The 17,445-nt window shown below is 39.9% G+C and overlaps 1 protein-coding gene across 1 annotated transcript in view; it reads left to right on the top strand.

The window, feature by feature from the left end:
* Positions 1-4,708: 4,708 nt before the first annotated feature.
* rab11fip3 (RAB11 family interacting protein 3 (class II)) overlaps positions 4,709-17,445 on the top strand; it is an 85,250-nt gene continuing 72,513 nt past the window's right edge. Inside the window, exon 1 of the mRNA XM_034193494.1 lies at positions 4,709-7,343. Coding sequence (XP_034049385.1) covers positions 5,700-7,343 — 1,644 coding nt within the window. The 5' untranslated portion in view covers positions 4,709-5,699. The remainder of the gene's footprint in view (positions 7,344-17,445) is intronic.

Below are 17,445 nucleotides of genomic sequence, written 5' to 3'. Positions count from 1 at the left end.
CTCCTATTGGTTGTTTAGGAGTGGGAAATCTCATTGCAAAATGGAGGCCAGTATCCGGCCCAGTTCATAGCCAGGCCGATTGTCGGGCTAAGCAACAACCTATATCGAACTGCAAAACTAAATTTAACCAGTCGTCTGGGTTGAGTGTGCGGACAGGTGCACTTCATTCTGTCAAAAAAGACCTCTCCCTGAGTGCAACATGTACAGTACAGACTGTTCAGCAAATTGTGTGCAGCATTTCTTTCTTGTAAGATAGGTTCAACTTTATTTATCCCAAAGGAAATCATTTTACCAGAATACAGAAACAGTAAACAATGTTTTTATTTATTTATTTTTACAATAACTACAACAAATTTATGCGAAATGACTGGAAGACATTTGCACAAGATGTTTGACAATATTGCACATAACTGAATAGTTGAATAACCATGTGCAGTTTCCTCAACATCCTCCTCTCTGACACCTCCACCACAGTCTCCAGCCCAACCCCCAGGACAGAGCCAGCTCTCCTGATGACCTTGTTGAGTCTGTTCTACTTTTTGACTTGCACAAGGATGAGATCCATCCATTTTCTATACCCGCTTGCTCCAAATAAGGGTCACAAAGGGACTGGAGCCTATCCCAGCAGTCATAGGACATGAGGCGGGGTACATCTTGGGCAGGACACCATCTATTGTGGGGCCACAAACACATTCACACTCGCGCACACACCTACGGACAATTTAAAGTTTCCAGTTCACCCTAACATGCATGTCTTTGGATGTGGGAGAAAGCCGGAGCACCTGGAGGGAACCCACAAAAACACGGGGAGAACATGCAAGCTCCACACAGAAAGGCCCCAGGTGGGAAGCGATCCCATGACCTTCTTGCTGTGAGGCAACAATGCTAACAACAAAACCACTGTGCTGCCCGTGACCTCGGCCTGGATAAGTGGCTGAAAATAAATGAATGAATGAACAAACAAACAAAGAAGGGTCAGAATTAAATTTTTTCTGTAAAAAGAAAACAAAAGCAACACAATGCTAACAGATGGGGGCGCCAAAACATTGCATTGTGCTTACTTCTATCAAAACAGTTCACATAATGTAAAAGCCTTCTGTATTCTCCACAACATTATAATTCTATATTTTAGATCATGTGTTTGTGTAGGAGCAATTTCTGGGTTAAGGTTCCTGATACAAACATAATCTAGAGGGCATAGCTATGCCATGTTCCAATCTTGTTTATCAGTAGGATATCCGTAAATCTTTCTGATGCTGTAAGACCACTTCTTGAAAATTAGCCTTTCTCACAGTGTTGATAAAAGCAGTAAAAGGGAAAATTTAGACACAGAACCATCCAGAGTGCTGCTGAAATTTAAATAGCTGTCCATGGTATCTCCTCCCAGGAGGACTAGTTGAGTATTCAAAGAATAAAAGATGTTGTGCTGAGCCAAAGTGGCAGCATTTGGGCTGATTGGCTCCCTTAAAAAAAAGGAATATTCTACATAAGGTGTGCTGTATTTCAAAATTTAAATGTGATGGTAAAGTTTGATCTTTACATGTTGGGGAGGTGGTATTCTGAAGGTTACAGAGGTGGGTTTGTGACCAGAGGGTTCTTGGTTTGATTCTCTGTCAGACAATCATCTCATTATGGCATCCTTTAACAAGGTTCTTCATCCCCAAGTGTATGAATGTGAGGTATCTTTGTAAAGTGCTTTGAGTATCTGTATCAGATTTAAAAATCCACTAAAACAACATTTATACTAGCATAGGTCAAGTTGTCATGATCTAAAATCCTTGTTTAAAGGCCTAATCCCGAATCTTGACCTGTGTTGAGAAAGGCAAACGTCTGCAACGGGTTAAAGTGACCACTGTACTCCAGAGCCCCTGTAGGCCCTTAAAATCCTGTTATGTCCTCCTGGTAGTCAGGAGGATATTCACAGAAAATAGGTGAACACCTTCAAAGTCAAATACTGCAAACAGCCATTCCAATTTAGATTATAACCATAAAAATATATATTTTCTTAAGGTGTGTTAGTTACAATCATTGGCAGTGTTCCATCAGCAAACATGAGCATTTATTATTTGTCAGTAGTTGTTATTTCATGTTATACTATGCATAGCCTTCTTTCTGGATTATATATCCTAGTCGGGTTTGAACCATAATGTGTCTGCGGTAACTTTGAGGCAGGTGCATAAATTTTGGCACCCCAATAGAAAAATACAATATTTAGTAGATCCTCCTTTTGCAGAAATAACAGCCTCTAAATGCTTCCTATAGCTTCCAATGAGAGTCTGGATTCTGGTTGAAGGTATTTTGGACCATTCTTCTTTACAAAACATCTCAGGTTTGTTGGTTTCTGAGCATGGACAGCCTGCTTAAAATCACACCACAGATGTTCAATAATATTCAGGTCTGGGGACTGAGATGGTCATTCCAGAATGTTGTACTTGTTCCTCTGCATGAATGCCTTGGTAGATTTTGAGCAGTGTTTAGGGTCGTCGTCTTGTTGAAAGATCCAGTCCCGGCGCAACGTCAATGTTGTCACTGATTCTTGAACATTGTTCTCAAGAATCTGCTGATATTGACTGGAATCCATGCGACCCTCAACTTTAACAAGATTCCCAGTACCTGCACTGGCCACACAGCCACACACAGCATGATGGAACCACCTCCAAATTTTACTGTAGGTAGCAAGTGTTCTTCTTGGAATGCTGTGTTTTTTTCTGCTATGCATACCGCCCCTTGTTATGTCAAAATAACTCAATTTTAGTTTAATCAGGCCACCGCACCTTATTCCAAAATGAAGCTGGCTTGTCCAAATGTGCTTTAGTATACCTCAAGCGACTCTGTGGTGTTTATGCAGAAAAGGCTTCCTCTGCATTACTCTCTGATTCAGCATCTCCTTGTGCAAAGTGTGCTGTATAGTTGAACGATGTACAGAGACACTATCTGCAGCAAGATCATGTTGTAGGTCTTTGGAGCAGGTCTGTAGGTTGACTATGACTGTTTTCACCATTCTTCACTTCAGCTTATCTGAGATTTTTCGTGGCCTGCCAATTCAGGCTTTAACTAGTACTGGGCCTGTGGTCTTCCATTTCCTCACTATGTTCCTCACAGTGGAAACTTGACAGCTGAAATCTCAGAGAGAGCTTTTTGTATCCTTCCCCTAAACCATGATGTTGAACAATCTTTGTTTTCAGGTCATTTGAGAGTTGCTTAGAGGCTCCCATGTTGCCACTTGTTAGAAGAGATGCGAAGAGGACAAACATTTGCATATGGCCACCTTAAATACCCTTTCTCGTGATTGGATTTACCTGTGTAAGGAGGTCAAGGGTCAAGCTTACCAAACCAATTTTGTGTTCCAATAATTAGTGCTAAATGTATTCAAATCAATAAAATGGGGTGCCCAAATTTATGCACCTGCCTAATTTTGTTTAAATAATTATTGCACACTTTATGTAAATACTAGAAACTTCACCTTTCACCTCTCAAATATCAGTGTGTTTGTCTGCTATATGATATATTTAACTGAAATTTCTGTTCCAGAAAACCAATGATTTATAAATGAGAATCATTAAAATTAATAGAGGTACCCAAATGTTTGCATACAAGGGTGATTCTTTAACTACGGGCACTATTGGCCTTGTAAATGTAATTTCCACCACACCATTGCCTTACAATATAAAGCGCCTTGGGGCAACTATTTGTTGTGATTTGGCGCTATATACATGTGCTCTGATGTCACTGTTTATCTCCATAGGAACTACCCAAATAATATTTCATACAAACTGTTTAAAGGGACATTACAGTGTTGTGGTGGAAATGACGGCAATAGTGTGGGACAACTACATTTTGTTTAAAAAAAAATCAACAGTTGTATGACATTGAATACCCCAATTATGTTTTGATTATTTTACTGATATTTTATTCAGAGATATTTTAAAACATTAGAAAAAATGTTTCTTTACCATTCATTTTATCATTGAAGATCAAAAGTCTGGGTGTGGGACAAGCACAAAATGGCAATATTTGCATATAATGATGCTGAAAAAAGGTGAAAAAGCCATCATGGACTACTAGAACAAATTTCTTAACACTTTCATTGTAAAGATAGCTATAAAAGTGTGAAATTTCCCCTTTTTTCTGTTTTTCATACAATATGATCAAAGGACATAAGTGCCCGTAGTCTAAGAATCACCCACAACTGTACTCAGCTTCGTGATCACATGACCTATAATGACCAATGAGACGGATGCTATGTACAAATTGAATTTCACCATATGAACACGGTTGCGTACGGATAGCCACTGTCTTTATAAAATTTTATTTACTTGAACGCATAGAAGAACACAGGGAAATCATCCATATTGCAAATTAGGAAAGTTTTCCAAAAAGCATAAATAACAATAGCCATTGTTGTAAATTAGAAGTTATTTGTGGTGACCCCTTGAGCCCCTGAACTTCCACCCAGGCAAACCCAGGCTGTTAGTCCGCCTGTGGTCAAAGCGTGTTGTAACTGATGATCGAGGTTGATTTTTAATCTTTGGACTCCTGAATGAGTGAGTGACACTGCGGGTTGTTTTGTACGCGTGCGTGAAACGTCAGTGACGTAATGCGGCTGGAGGAGGAGGCGGAGGATGGAACGCCGTTGATGCTGATGCGAGAGCAGTTTTCGGCGTCTGTGGTCGACATCGCTGGACGGTGACTACTAAACGATGGAGTTTATTCATTCCCGCTTTCGACGTTATTGTCGGCTTTCAGCGAGGGACGTGCTGCCAGTTTTGTGAGACCTAAAGGATTTTTGTGGAGGATCAACTCGGTTCCGTCTCGTTTGGCCTTTGGCAGACACAGGTGTCTCTGGGATTAAAAAAAAAAAACCGGCACACCCGAACGCTGAGTTAATATTGGACTGTCGTTGAAACCACCGGTTATTTATTTATCACGAACGTGAGGTGGGAACGTGGGTTGTTTCTTAGCCAGCTAATAGGCTAATTTGGCTAGGTAGCCGGTTAGCAGCTTCCCTGGCTGGAAGTAATGGGATGCTCGGAGGAGGAGCTAGCTGCTAGCATGTTTTTCTTATTTTAACAACAGGGTGTCATGTTGAGGAAATGGTTTAATGTTAAACCTGTCGTTGGGAAACAGCTGATTTTTTTTTCTCCTGTTTATTTACAGCATGTTAGCAGGTGATATATGAGATAATTGACTAAAACGTGGACTTGCTACCTGCGTAACGTCTGTTTAACCAAACGGGGTCAACGCTGATTTGCGTGGTGTCAGATTGTTGCCCACAACGACAACAAACAAAAAAATGTCAGTTGTGTTTGACAGTGTGAGTCAGAGGGGTTATTTCACTCGTTTGTCAGCTTTTTTGGACAACGTGTTGATGTTGGATGTGTTTAAGGACGTTGTGTCAAACAGTTGTGTGCAAGGTTTTCATATTAGGCCGAAAAGTTACGAATTTTGAATTTAGATGACATTATCCAGATGTGGATTGCAACCAATTTATTTAAAACTGCAGTGCTTCACAATTTGTTGCCTCATTTGCTTTTCCATATTACAGAACACAAACCTACCAGCTTTTGAAAGTGGACAGCATTTGTGGAAGTGACAGGTTTTAGTTCTTTGTAGTTTCGCTTAAAATCATGATGCTAGAACTGAAGAATTGGACCTTGACAGAAGTGAGATAAAGCCTCACTTGATTCCTGCAAATATAAATGGAAGCCGTGGCTCTGTCTGGCCCTTTGGGGCACAGAGAGCAGGAGTCAGAAGAGACATTTCCGTTTGGTTTTCGCACCCTGGATTTAGATGTTGGTGGGGTGTTCTGTCAAAACACGAGTGGTCAGACAGGTTTGGATGTTGAGAATGTTGATCAGAATCAAAGATCAACACATAGCAACATAGATAAGGATTTCCAGAACAAGATGCTAAATTTGGACAACTTAATAATGATCTCAGATGATTCTTGTGGAGATTTGTACACGGAGGGAGCTCAGACTGTTAATTCTGAAGGATCACTCCACAGTATAGATGAACTGTGCTATGCAGAAAAAACACAAGTACCTGATGGTATCATTGACTGCGGTCTGTCGTTGCTATTTTCTTCTAACCTTTCTGATGTAGTTAGGGAGAGCTCTGCTGGTGAAGAACAGAATCAGGTCCAGGAGGTATCCTTTGATGACTCAGATGCACCCGCTCAGTTTGAGCTAATAACCCTCAGTGTGCCGTCTTCTCCTTCAAAGCTTTCTGAGAGGACTCCCGAGAGTGACACTGGAGGTTTATTTCTGTTGGTAGATGTCCTCTCCCGAGAACATTCCCTCTCGTGTTTCATTCCACAGTCTTCAAGTGAGGTCATTCTGCATGGCGTCAGTGAGGAGCTGGCAATCCAGTCACAAGAGGACGCAAGTCTCTCTCCCTCACAGGGAGGGGAAACTTTGTCACCTGAAACCAGAGGCAAAGGTTTTTTCCCTGATCAAGTGACTGACCTGCCCATGGGCAGTACTACTACCTTGCAAGGTTTATCTGAGAATTACACCCAACATAACCATATCAGCACGCCGTTGGAGTATTTAGACACATCTGTGCCTTTGTTGGATTTGGAAGTTCCAGATTACGATGACAGTCCCAGCCTCTGTCCGACGAGTCCTGTTTCTGTTATCTGCACAGGTGCATTGTTGGATTCCGCAGCAGAGGAGTTAGACCTGGAATGTGCAGGGGCTAATTTATTGACAAATGTGGTTTCAGAGCACCAAAATGAGCAGGACTCATTTGCTCTTGATTTGTCACCTGAAATTTCACTGGTGACAGCGGCTCAGGCTGAAGATGCGTTCTCTCCAGGTGACTTTACCAGCCAGAGTTCTGTCAAGAAAGAATCGAAGGATTTGTTGGAAGGTGAACTTTGTTCTGAAGTGAACAATCAGGGTAATGTCACAGTGGCTTTGGATCTGTGCTTGGCTACTGAAGACATCCGTGATGAGGAAACCTGGGACGTAAAACATTTGGAAGATGTACAGGATAAAAGCAATCCTCATTCGCAAACCGGACAGAGGGATGAGGACAGGTCGAGTGACACTGATCAGCTTGCACAATTAGATTGTCACAAATTGGCTTCCTTTGATTTTCCTGTTCAGGAGCTGAATAGTTCTTTTGAACCACAGTGGACTAGCGATCAAACTATGGAGACGATTTCCCTCTCTAAAATGGTGGTAGATGACTCACTGCCAGTGGTTTCAGCTGCGACTATGAGAGAGGAAGATGTGTCCCCACTAAAACCTGTGTTTGATGCTTTGGACCAAGATGGAGACGGCTTTGTTCGTATTGAGGAGTTTATGGAGTTTGCGGCTGCCTATGGGGCAGATCAGGTGAGCTGTCGTCACCTCTCCTTTCCACCACCACCCAAAGTGTTCCCTTTTTGAGTAAGCAGCTCTTGGTTAATGCATGCTGTGTGACGTTAGTAAAACCACATAAAGCTCTGTGTATATAAATTACTTAGTCATGATTTCTTGCAGGAATCTGAGAGCTACTTGTCAAAAGCCTGGTCAGTTCCACAGAATGTAATTTTAATTTGGCTGTAGATGCCACATTTCAAATGACTTTACAGCCAAAAATTAGCAAATCAACCAAGTTCAATATTTTTGACTGATAGGAAGATCTATGTATTTCAAACTTTTTTTTCACTTGGAAATTTGTATTGTTTTTGCACACTTTTTTTTTTTTAAACTGCTGAGTTGATGTCTTAGTCTGTTTTTGGTTTTGATTTTTGAATGTAAGCTTTGCATTGCCCAGACATCTAATGCAGCAGAAGTTAAAAACAAAATCTGATAGGGTGCCTGGATGTCATTTTAAATGAAAGGATTTTCCAAATTGACATGAATGTGATTCTTTGTAATCAGTTAAATCCTACAGTCGCTGCTCCGATCTTGTCAACATTTGGTGTTGTAAATTAGACTGATACTGTGTCGTAAAATTAAAACCAGACCGTGACTTTTATTTCGTGCAAGCAAGGATTTAGGTCATCATCCGGATAAGCTGGCCCACCATATTGGCTGTAATGAATTCTCTCCAGCCTTGCATTCCTCCATATGTCAAATGACAAGCATTCTTTTCCTCACTTCCATGTTCTGCGCTTTGGGGATAATCTCTTGTGAAATGGCTGATGTGTCTCGCTACCGTGGAACCTCACCCACTTACAGCATCTGGCTTTCTGCTTCCTTACTTCTGACAAGCTATTGATTACTTTTATTTCTTTGACTAATGAAGCTGGGATCATTTTTGGAATGACAGAGTACATATCTTAGCTGGTTACATTGAACATTTTTACTTTTTTGTCAAACTTTAATACAATAAATTTTAAGAGACAATTTTTGAAGGATCAGGCGGGCTATGATTGAAGCCGACTCAGATTTCAGCGAAACACGGCTCAGAGATGGAACCTACCAAAAAACGAACTTTTCCAAAATTTTTCGACCGAAAAACAAACGGTGACCTTGCCAGGGGTCATCAAAGTTCAAGGCAAAAATATGCAAAAACAGATATTTCATTTAAGGCTGCAGCTATCGATTATTTTAGTAATCGAGTATTCTATCAATTATTCTCGTGATTAATCGATTAAGTATGTTTGCGTTTTAAAACATTAACAGTCCAGGGCTCTCCCTAAGCAATGGCATAATGTCGCTGCGTCATCACGGAGATGTAGAAATTTAATGTGTTCCTTTCTGTTTTCCTGGGTAATTTATTTTTTAACATCTTTACAAGTTTTGGATATTTCCTGGTGTCAGGAGCTCAGCCAAAGTCTGGCCAAAGTCTTGACATTTTGCTGAAATGGTGATGGGATGTGGCTATCTATTTTTTGTTTTCCCCAACTTTTAAAATTTAACCATTTTTATTTGTTTATTTATTTAAGGTTGGTGGACTGGGTCCCTGTGTGAATTTTTTTTTTTTTTTAACACTTTCTCTTCGATTCAGCCAATGCATTTAATTTTCAGCTGGAGGTTGAACATGCAAGCCTTGCAGTCACTGTTTTTTATTATTATTATTGTTATTATTATTATTATTATTATTATTTGAGTTACCGTGTTTGTGAAGCGTTGTGTATTGCCCAAAAAATGCGAAACTTAAACAGCGAAACACTCATTGCGAGTCTAAGCAAAACACAGAAGAAAGAGTGGACTTCTGCCAGAGACTGTTTGTCAGTGTGGCCGGGACGGAGCTGTGAGGACAGTGCTGAGCCCCTTACACCAGGCAGAGCGGCAGCAGCTGGCCGCCGCGCAAATAGTCACTCCCACGTAGAGCAGCCAGCCGACGAAACAGTTTAAAAAAAAACAAAACAAAACAGACAATCACACTGCTTCACTTTAAATGCACAGTAAGCTATTTCAGATGATCAGTGTGGACAGTCTTTCTCCTAAAAGGCTTTATTTCTTCTGTTTGTTTTTCTGGAGACATTACAGTGCCACACACAGGCTTGGCATATGTACTACAACGTTAAACGAAGCTTTGAGGCGCAGAATTTGCCTCGAACAATTTTTGTAATCGAATTATTCAAATTACTCAACTAATCGTTTCAGCCCTCATTTCATTAAATTCCCATATTTCAATGGTGTAATATTCAGCATCATCAAGTCCCCAAGCCAGTTTTAGTATCAAATGACTTATGGAGGCAAACTCTTTCATCTTACATCAATATTAGATTGGGGGATTGATGGCGCTGAATATAGGGGGTGATCAAAGTCTGGTCATTTTGTGAATTTGGCTGTATTTAAAGGCCCATAACCCTCTGCGCCATCAAGACTCCAACCAGATTTCAATGTTATCAACAAATATATGCCCTACTCTATCAAATGCAACTAAAAAAACATTGGGGTCTTGATGGCGCTGGCCACCAGGGGGCGCCAAAGCACTCGACTTGCCCAATTTTGATTAAGTTTAGCACCACCGGGTGGAACGTTCGTTTCTTGGTAGGTTCCATCTCTGAGCCAAGTTTCGTTGAAATCCGAGTCGGCGTGAATCACACCCTAATGTAAACCTGCCTGAACTTTAAAAATATTGTCTCTTAACTGAAAATTATGTACTAAGAGCATAGCTTACTGCCAGAGAGTTTGAGGGACATATTTATAAATGGAACATCCACCAAGCGCCATTCGATCAAATTAATCATCATGAGTCACGTTCAGTTAGAAGTTCTTAGATTTTGGAACATTTTTGATGACGTGTCCATCTCTGTTTATTCTGCCCATCTACTGAACTAATGTGTTCTGATATGTAAATAAAGCCTCGTGAATGCTTTTCATTTCCTTTTATAGTTTTCGATTTTACATTTTGAATATGGGAACTATTCAGAGCTACTGAACATATTAATCTCTCTCTCACTCACACACACACACACACACTTTCGTGATGCCTCGCTATCGCTAATGCGTTTTAATCCCTTTTCTCCCTGTTCAAAGCACATCCTTTCACCCAACCTGTCCCACATCTACTCGTCGGTGTCTGTGGTTCCCCAGACAGGGAATTTTGAAGGATTAAGAGTAAAATGTATTCCCCCCGAATCAGAGGGACTATGTGGTTTTGGTGCATTGTTTGTAGAATAGAGAGGGAGCCTCCAATGTTATCTGCTATGCAAGCACAAAAGACTGACTGCAAGAAGCATACTTCAATTTTCATAAAAAAAAAAAAAACCCCACAGAACTTTATTTTTTGAAAAACAAATCTATGGTTGAATATTAATTCACATACAGTTTTGCAAACAAGACCCCAAATAGTGTTGATACAAACTAATTTATTTTTGCTGTTGGAAATATGAGCAGTATTGGCAAATATGCTCCCTTAACTAAGGTGTTTGTCTTGTGTTCAAGGAGTGACTTTGGCTTCTGTCCTTTTCATTTACACACAGTATGCAATAGTTGTCCTTGAATTTAAGGAATGTTCTAAGATGCTTGCCTCCTTTGAGTGGATTTAGCATTTGTTGGATAAAGTCAAGAATCAGTTGGGGAAAGGGGCACGATCAAGGTTAGTTCAGTGTCTTTCTGAATGCTTGTGGTACTGGTAATAAAAACATTTCGGCAGTGTGGCTAAAAAAAAACGCAAACAAAAATGAAAACAGGCAGATAATTCATATGACTTTCATAAATGCAGTTTGAATGCAGGTAGGAGTGCTGTGGATGTGGAAGTATGCTTGTATGACTGTATCTCATTGAGAAGTTCTCAATGTGGTTAAACAGTATTTCATTCAAGAATTTTTGTAGTGTTTGAAAGTTCACATACCAGCAGCTTGTTTTTTATGTACTACTATGTTTGATGCCTTATTCTGCCAACCCACATGCCGTTTATTCCAAGAGCTCTTATCGGGCTTTAGGTGTACCTGCTTATTGTATCCATTTGCAAATACTCCAGCATGCTCTCAGAAACAACCGGGAAGTGTTCATGAGACATTTGCATATATGCCCAAATTGTTCAATTCCTGCTAGCATGCAATGCATTTGCTGGAATTATTACAGCGCATGATGGAGCACACAAGCATTTGCAGTGTTTCCCCAACACTATTATAGACCTGGAGAGCTGCCAGGCCAGTGAGAACAACAGTCAGGCAAGACAGGGGTCAAATTTAAGAACCACTTCAATCATATTAAAACTATACCAAATTATTTGTCTGATTATAAAGATTCCAAGAAGGTATATAGTTTGTACTATCTGTGACTGAATTCTGTGGAGTTATGGGGTAAAAAAAATAGCAAAATGGTGGCAAAGGTCAGTTTCAGTTTATACATGGGTCAAAAGCTAATGTTACTCCAATTTTGGTAAAAGGTGATGCAAATATTGGTTTGAGCTAATAGGATTAATAAATGGAATAGTCTTGACTGTGTTGAATGTTTGGTGTCTAAAGGTTAAACAATTTCAACATCCATTTGATTCAGTGGCATATAATATATGTTACCCTGTAATATGATAACTATGCATGGCAGATGGTGCAAACTATTCTGTTTTACAACTCTGTTTGCTCAGCCAATATTTGCATCACTCTTTACCAAAATTGGAGCAACTTTAACGTTTCACCCCTTTATAAACTGAAATTGACCCTTCTCACCATTTTTGCTATGTTTTACCCATAACTCCATAGATTCAGTCATATGTGGTCCAAACTATATCCAAACTATATGTTCACGCCCAGTCGCCCAAAATGAGAGATATTCACCCTCGTCTAACTCGGGCGAATAGGGAGGGAGGAGGGACTCAGAAAATGCATACTGCACGACAACAGCGTGTTATTTGCATTATTATCACTTTTTACCGAGATACAACAACGTTAACGCGTACATAAAAAGTTGGCTCACTTTAACTTTTGCCGAGTTGGCTGGCACGCGCGCTGCTCTCCAAATTCAGCAGTGCGTCATCATCAAGCTGCTGCTTTAGCTGCTGTTTGTTGTTGTACTATCCATGAGAAAATCATCCGGAATATCCATATTGGGACCAAAACACACTTCTCGCCTTTTCATCTTTTCCTCTGCGGACAGTTTTTTCCCTCTCTGCAGACAGTTCATGGACTGCGCACGCCTATGACGTCATTTGTTTATGCACAGCGGGCGGGTATAGCCAGGTAGCGTCGACGTAAATCTACGATACCGGCCTAGCACACGCCTCGGTCAAAGTTGATAATAATATAGAATACCTTTCAATATAATTGGAACATTTTTAATTTTGACCCCTATGTAATTCTTCAATTGAACCCCACCTGCTGCCTCCTGAAAATTCAAGTGGCACTCTGCTTCTTCAAAGGAGTAATGTCTAAGGAGTATTTGCACCAAATTTGGTGCATGCATCACCATTTGAAGGATTCCTATGTAAATATTCTCTATCTGCTGCACTGATATGGTCATCTGATGTACACCATGGAAATCTGTTTCTGTTTATGCTTATTTGATCATCTTAGCGCTACACTTTTTGTATTGATTGCTGTCAAGTCAGTTTCAAGAACCCACAGGTTTTTAACTCGAAAACCACCTTATGTAGTTCCGTGATGTTTTTTGATTAGGTCAGAAATACCATGAGCACCAGACACTTTTTACCGGTGCTGGTACTCCTCCGGAAGGCTGTTTACTAATAGCAGGAAAAAGTGTTCTCAGAAGCGAAAGGTTGTGCAGGCATAGGCCACGTCTGGTAATTGATGGGTTGAAAAAACTCTTTGTAACCACTGCTCACTGGGTTTGACCCTGGTTCTGCACAAAAGCCATACCAGACTGCATTGTGGCGGCAGCTCCCTTGTCATTCAACTCTTCCACCCCCCCCCCCCCTTGCTCACTGTTTTTATGTACTCCCCACACTAATCCGCAGTAGAGTGTCCCATGCTCGCAAACGTTCCCTCTCCATTTCAGTTTGTTTTACTATCAAAAGACCGTTGGGCTTTTTTTTTTTTCTCTCATCTTTTGCAAGAAGAAGTAAGTTCATGATCTTCAGACAGTTATTGTTGTTTTACTTGAAGAGTACTGTGAAGTCCCCTGTAGGAAATCTGGTGGGTATTCTTCCTGGGGTCGTGCAAAACAGTGGTCTGTGTGTGGAGGCAGTCATGCGTGCCCCTGCACTGATTAGACACGAATGGAAGAAAGATAAAAAAAAAAACACAGTGTGGAACTGACAGTTGCCGCAGAGTTGGGTTTTTAATGGTGCCTTGGCCACTATGAGACAGAACTGTGTTTGAGTGTATGATGTGAAATGTTACATAACTTACAATTATACATGTGTCAGGGAAAACAAAGTTATTTACATTTTGCACTTAAAGTTGTGCATACCTCAACCGGTGTAATAATGGTCAAACTTTATTCCACTTGTCTGTGATGCTGTTTGCATTCTAAATCAATGCTGCGCTAGTTAAAGTAGTCTTGACCCAACTGACATGAACCCATAAACATCTGGAAAAAAAAAAGGTTCACTGAATTTAAGCTAGTTGGCTAATATATTCAAACATATGATGAAGAGACATAAACTTTGTGTTTGCAAATGTCAAAAATCCAGCTTTTGTTTATTTATATCCCATGATGCTCATGGTTACCCTCCTGATCACACCTCGGTTTTTAACACCTCGCTTTGCAGAAGTGTGTGTGTGTGATGAGCTTCGCAGAACATAATAATTTCCCTTTAACTGAGATGTTCCAGTGCAAAGTGCGAAAACTGAAAGCTGCTCTGCTGCACCTCAGAGTTAATCTGTTTATTTATTTAGAGGTAAAAATCTGTTTGGGTTTTTATTCAGCAGGCTAAACTCAAAATTGTAGTGTTATCCACTGTTCAGGGAGGCCAGCCAGTACTGTTACCGAAGGCAGTTGGATTTAATTGACCAAACCCAGATCATAAGCTACTGGGGTTGTGGATGTCAACAGATTAAGAGTTTCAGCCTTCTCAGCCTCCAGAGTCAGAGCTCAACTTACTGAGCAAATCGGCTTGTTTTTGTTTGCATGTTTGTCTAGCTGCAAACAGAGAATTCTGAAGCAGTGGCGGCCAGGTCCACCATTGCTGTCTACCGCATGACAAACCACCGCCTATAAATCGTAATATCTTAAACATTATTTAGCCTTATTTTGCAACCTTTTCACAAGTGAAAGACTCGTTTATTGGCTTCGCCTATTCGTTTTGGGGACTTTTCTATGCTCATTCACAGTTTGTTTGAAGTGATTTAACAGTACGGTAATCAGTTTATTATTCATAGCAGCAGTCCCCTGACAGCAGCACAATGTTAAAAACTGCCTGCTATCTACATCAATTAAAATTAGCAGTCAGCTTCCTCTAGAAGAAGTCAGACATCAGAGTCTGGCATTTACACCAAAACTCTCTTTTTTTGCTTTTTTTTTTTCATGAAACACGTCGACCTTTCACACAATCTATTTGTGCTGTTAAAAATCCTCTTAATATTGCTTCTGTTTCCACCATACAGCTATGTTGTTAAAGCCAAAGTGTCACAAAAAAGTAAAACTTTGTGATTCCTGATGTAATTCCGTTAAGTTGGCCACTGTGCAGTGCTCAATCAGCGCTGCTCATTTCCGGTCTGTGCGTCAGGTTTGACCCTACCTCCTTTTGAGCAGACATGGTTTATCATGGTGTCTGGATTTAAATGTTGACGAAAACATTGCATGCACATGCACCCTGAGATCTGGCAGTGATGACTGGTGGGATTCTGACAATTATATGTACATTAAATTTTGCTCATATCCAATGTATAAGATAAGATAAGACTTTAATTGATCTCACAGTGGAGAAATTCACATGTTACGTCAGCTCTTAAAAAAACACACAAGATAGGTGCGAGTAGAGGAAAATGTGCATCAAACAGCGGTGCAAGGATAAGCAATAATACATAATATTTGTAACGATACAATAAAATAAGAAAATGAGGTAGAAATAGAATATGTTGTATGTATACATATATATACATAAACATATACGTACACTATATAAGTACATATGCATATATATAAACATGATTGGAATTGGAAGAAAAAGATAGGAACATCCTATTTTACAATATGTGAAGTGAAATTTAGATGTGATAAGGTGACATTAGTGCTGGGATTTGTAGACGAATTGTTATTGCACATGATTTGTGGACATATTATTGCATGTGGTTATTTCACAGTGTTATTGTACAGTCTGACAGCAGGAGGGAGGAACGACCTGCGGTATCGTTCCTTCTTGCACTGAGGGTGCCTCAGTCTGTCACGAAGGAGCTGCTCAGCTCCACTACAGTCCGGTGCAGAGGGTGAGAGGAGTTGTCCATTGTTTTACATAGTTGTCCGTTGAGTTGTATATTGTTTTATATTGTGTATTTCTCTGTAAAATGTAGGTTTTAGTTGCTTAGTTAGGGGAGGTGATGGTCTAGTGGTTAAGCGTTGGGATCCTCTGTTCAAATCCCAGCCTGACTGGAAAATCACTCAGGGCCCTTGGGCAAGGTTCTTAATCCCTAGTTGCTCCCGGTGTGTACTGAGCACCTTGTATGGCAGCACCCTCACATCGGAGTGAATGTAAGGCATTATTTGTAAAGCGCTTTGAGTGTCACAGATGGAAAAGCGCTATATAAATGCACTCCATTTACCATTTAGTTTTGCACCAATGATCAGGTGTCATAAGAATGTGGTAGGATTGCACAAATAATGAGGGCATCACTTAACTTTAGCTTCTGTATTTCTTTGTGCGTCTCACATTTTAGCGCACAATGCACCTCACAATTTCAGAGTTTTCTTCTCGTTCTTCTTCAGTGAATTCCATCAGGCTTGAAAAAAATTCTAGGGGAAGCACAGTCAGTTCTTGTGTGATATCTTACTTTTAATAAAGTACAAGTGTAAGAAGCAAAAAAAATGAAGTCACTTTTAAACCAGTGCAAGAACTGCACACAATAAGCCACACACATGCACAAAAACTATGCTAATCATGCAGATATGCTACAAAGCCAGGCAGCAGCATTCTGCAGAGGCTTTCAAAGAAGCCACACACCCAAACATCTGGTGAAAGGATAGGTTCTACAAAATTATGTAACTGTTTCTAAGATTCATTGCGCGCACACCCTTTGAAAATGTCACATCGGTTTTTTTTGTTGTTTTTTTTTTTGGTTAGTGCAACTAAAGAAAGTGTTTATATGCAAGCAAATAAAATATTACACAGAATGGCAGAATACTCTGGCAGAATAAAAAAGAAAGGAGAAATCGTGCACAGGGTGGAAGTCTTGGTAAAATCACTGTATCCGCATTGTGTGCTTACTTTGTCAAAGTAAACAAGCTACAACCACAGAAACCTCACCGGCTTACTCCCAGTTAACCCGGTCAATGGTACACGCCTGAAATGATCCTGTAATAATGGGTTAGTGTGAATTGTGTGTGTGTGTGTGTGTGTGTGTGTTGAACGTTTGGTTCAGTCTGTTATTTGTGTAAATAGATCTTGTGTTGTGCCACACTTAAATCTGAGGATATATGTTCACGTTTAGTCTTTAGGTTGAATCTTTGGAAAGGAGTGTGCGTTAATCTGCGATGTACTAAGGAAACTTGTATGAAGGGTGTCTCAGAACATCAGATTTAATTTCTTATTGTCTTGAATTTTGTAAGAAAAATGTTGATGTTGAGCGCTAAGGATTTTTTTTATAAGGTACTGTGATGCATGCAAATTCTGAAGCTCAACTTTATATACATATATATATATATATATATATATATATATATATATATATAATATATATAATATATATGGGGATCCACAGGCTTTAGATTGGGTAGTGTTTGTAAAATGGGTAGCTGACATTTTTCAAGGGTGGTAATACATTATACAAAGTTTCTATAATGATTTGGAATGGCATATGAGTCCAGAATGTAATTATCAACATCCATTGTTCAGTGTTGTTAGTTATTATTACTAATTCCTCCAAAAATATTAGTCTTATCAACTTTCTGTTTTCGCAGCATTCATCGTTGAACCAAAATACATAAGCATACCAAA

The sequence above is a fragment of the Thalassophryne amazonica genome, chromosome 18 (genome assembly GCF_902500255.1).
Source record: "Thalassophryne amazonica chromosome 18, fThaAma1.1, whole genome shotgun sequence".
Lineage (NCBI taxonomy): Eukaryota > Metazoa > Chordata > Actinopteri > Batrachoidiformes > Batrachoididae > Thalassophryne > Thalassophryne amazonica.
This window is presented reverse-complemented; position numbering and strand designations above follow the sequence as displayed.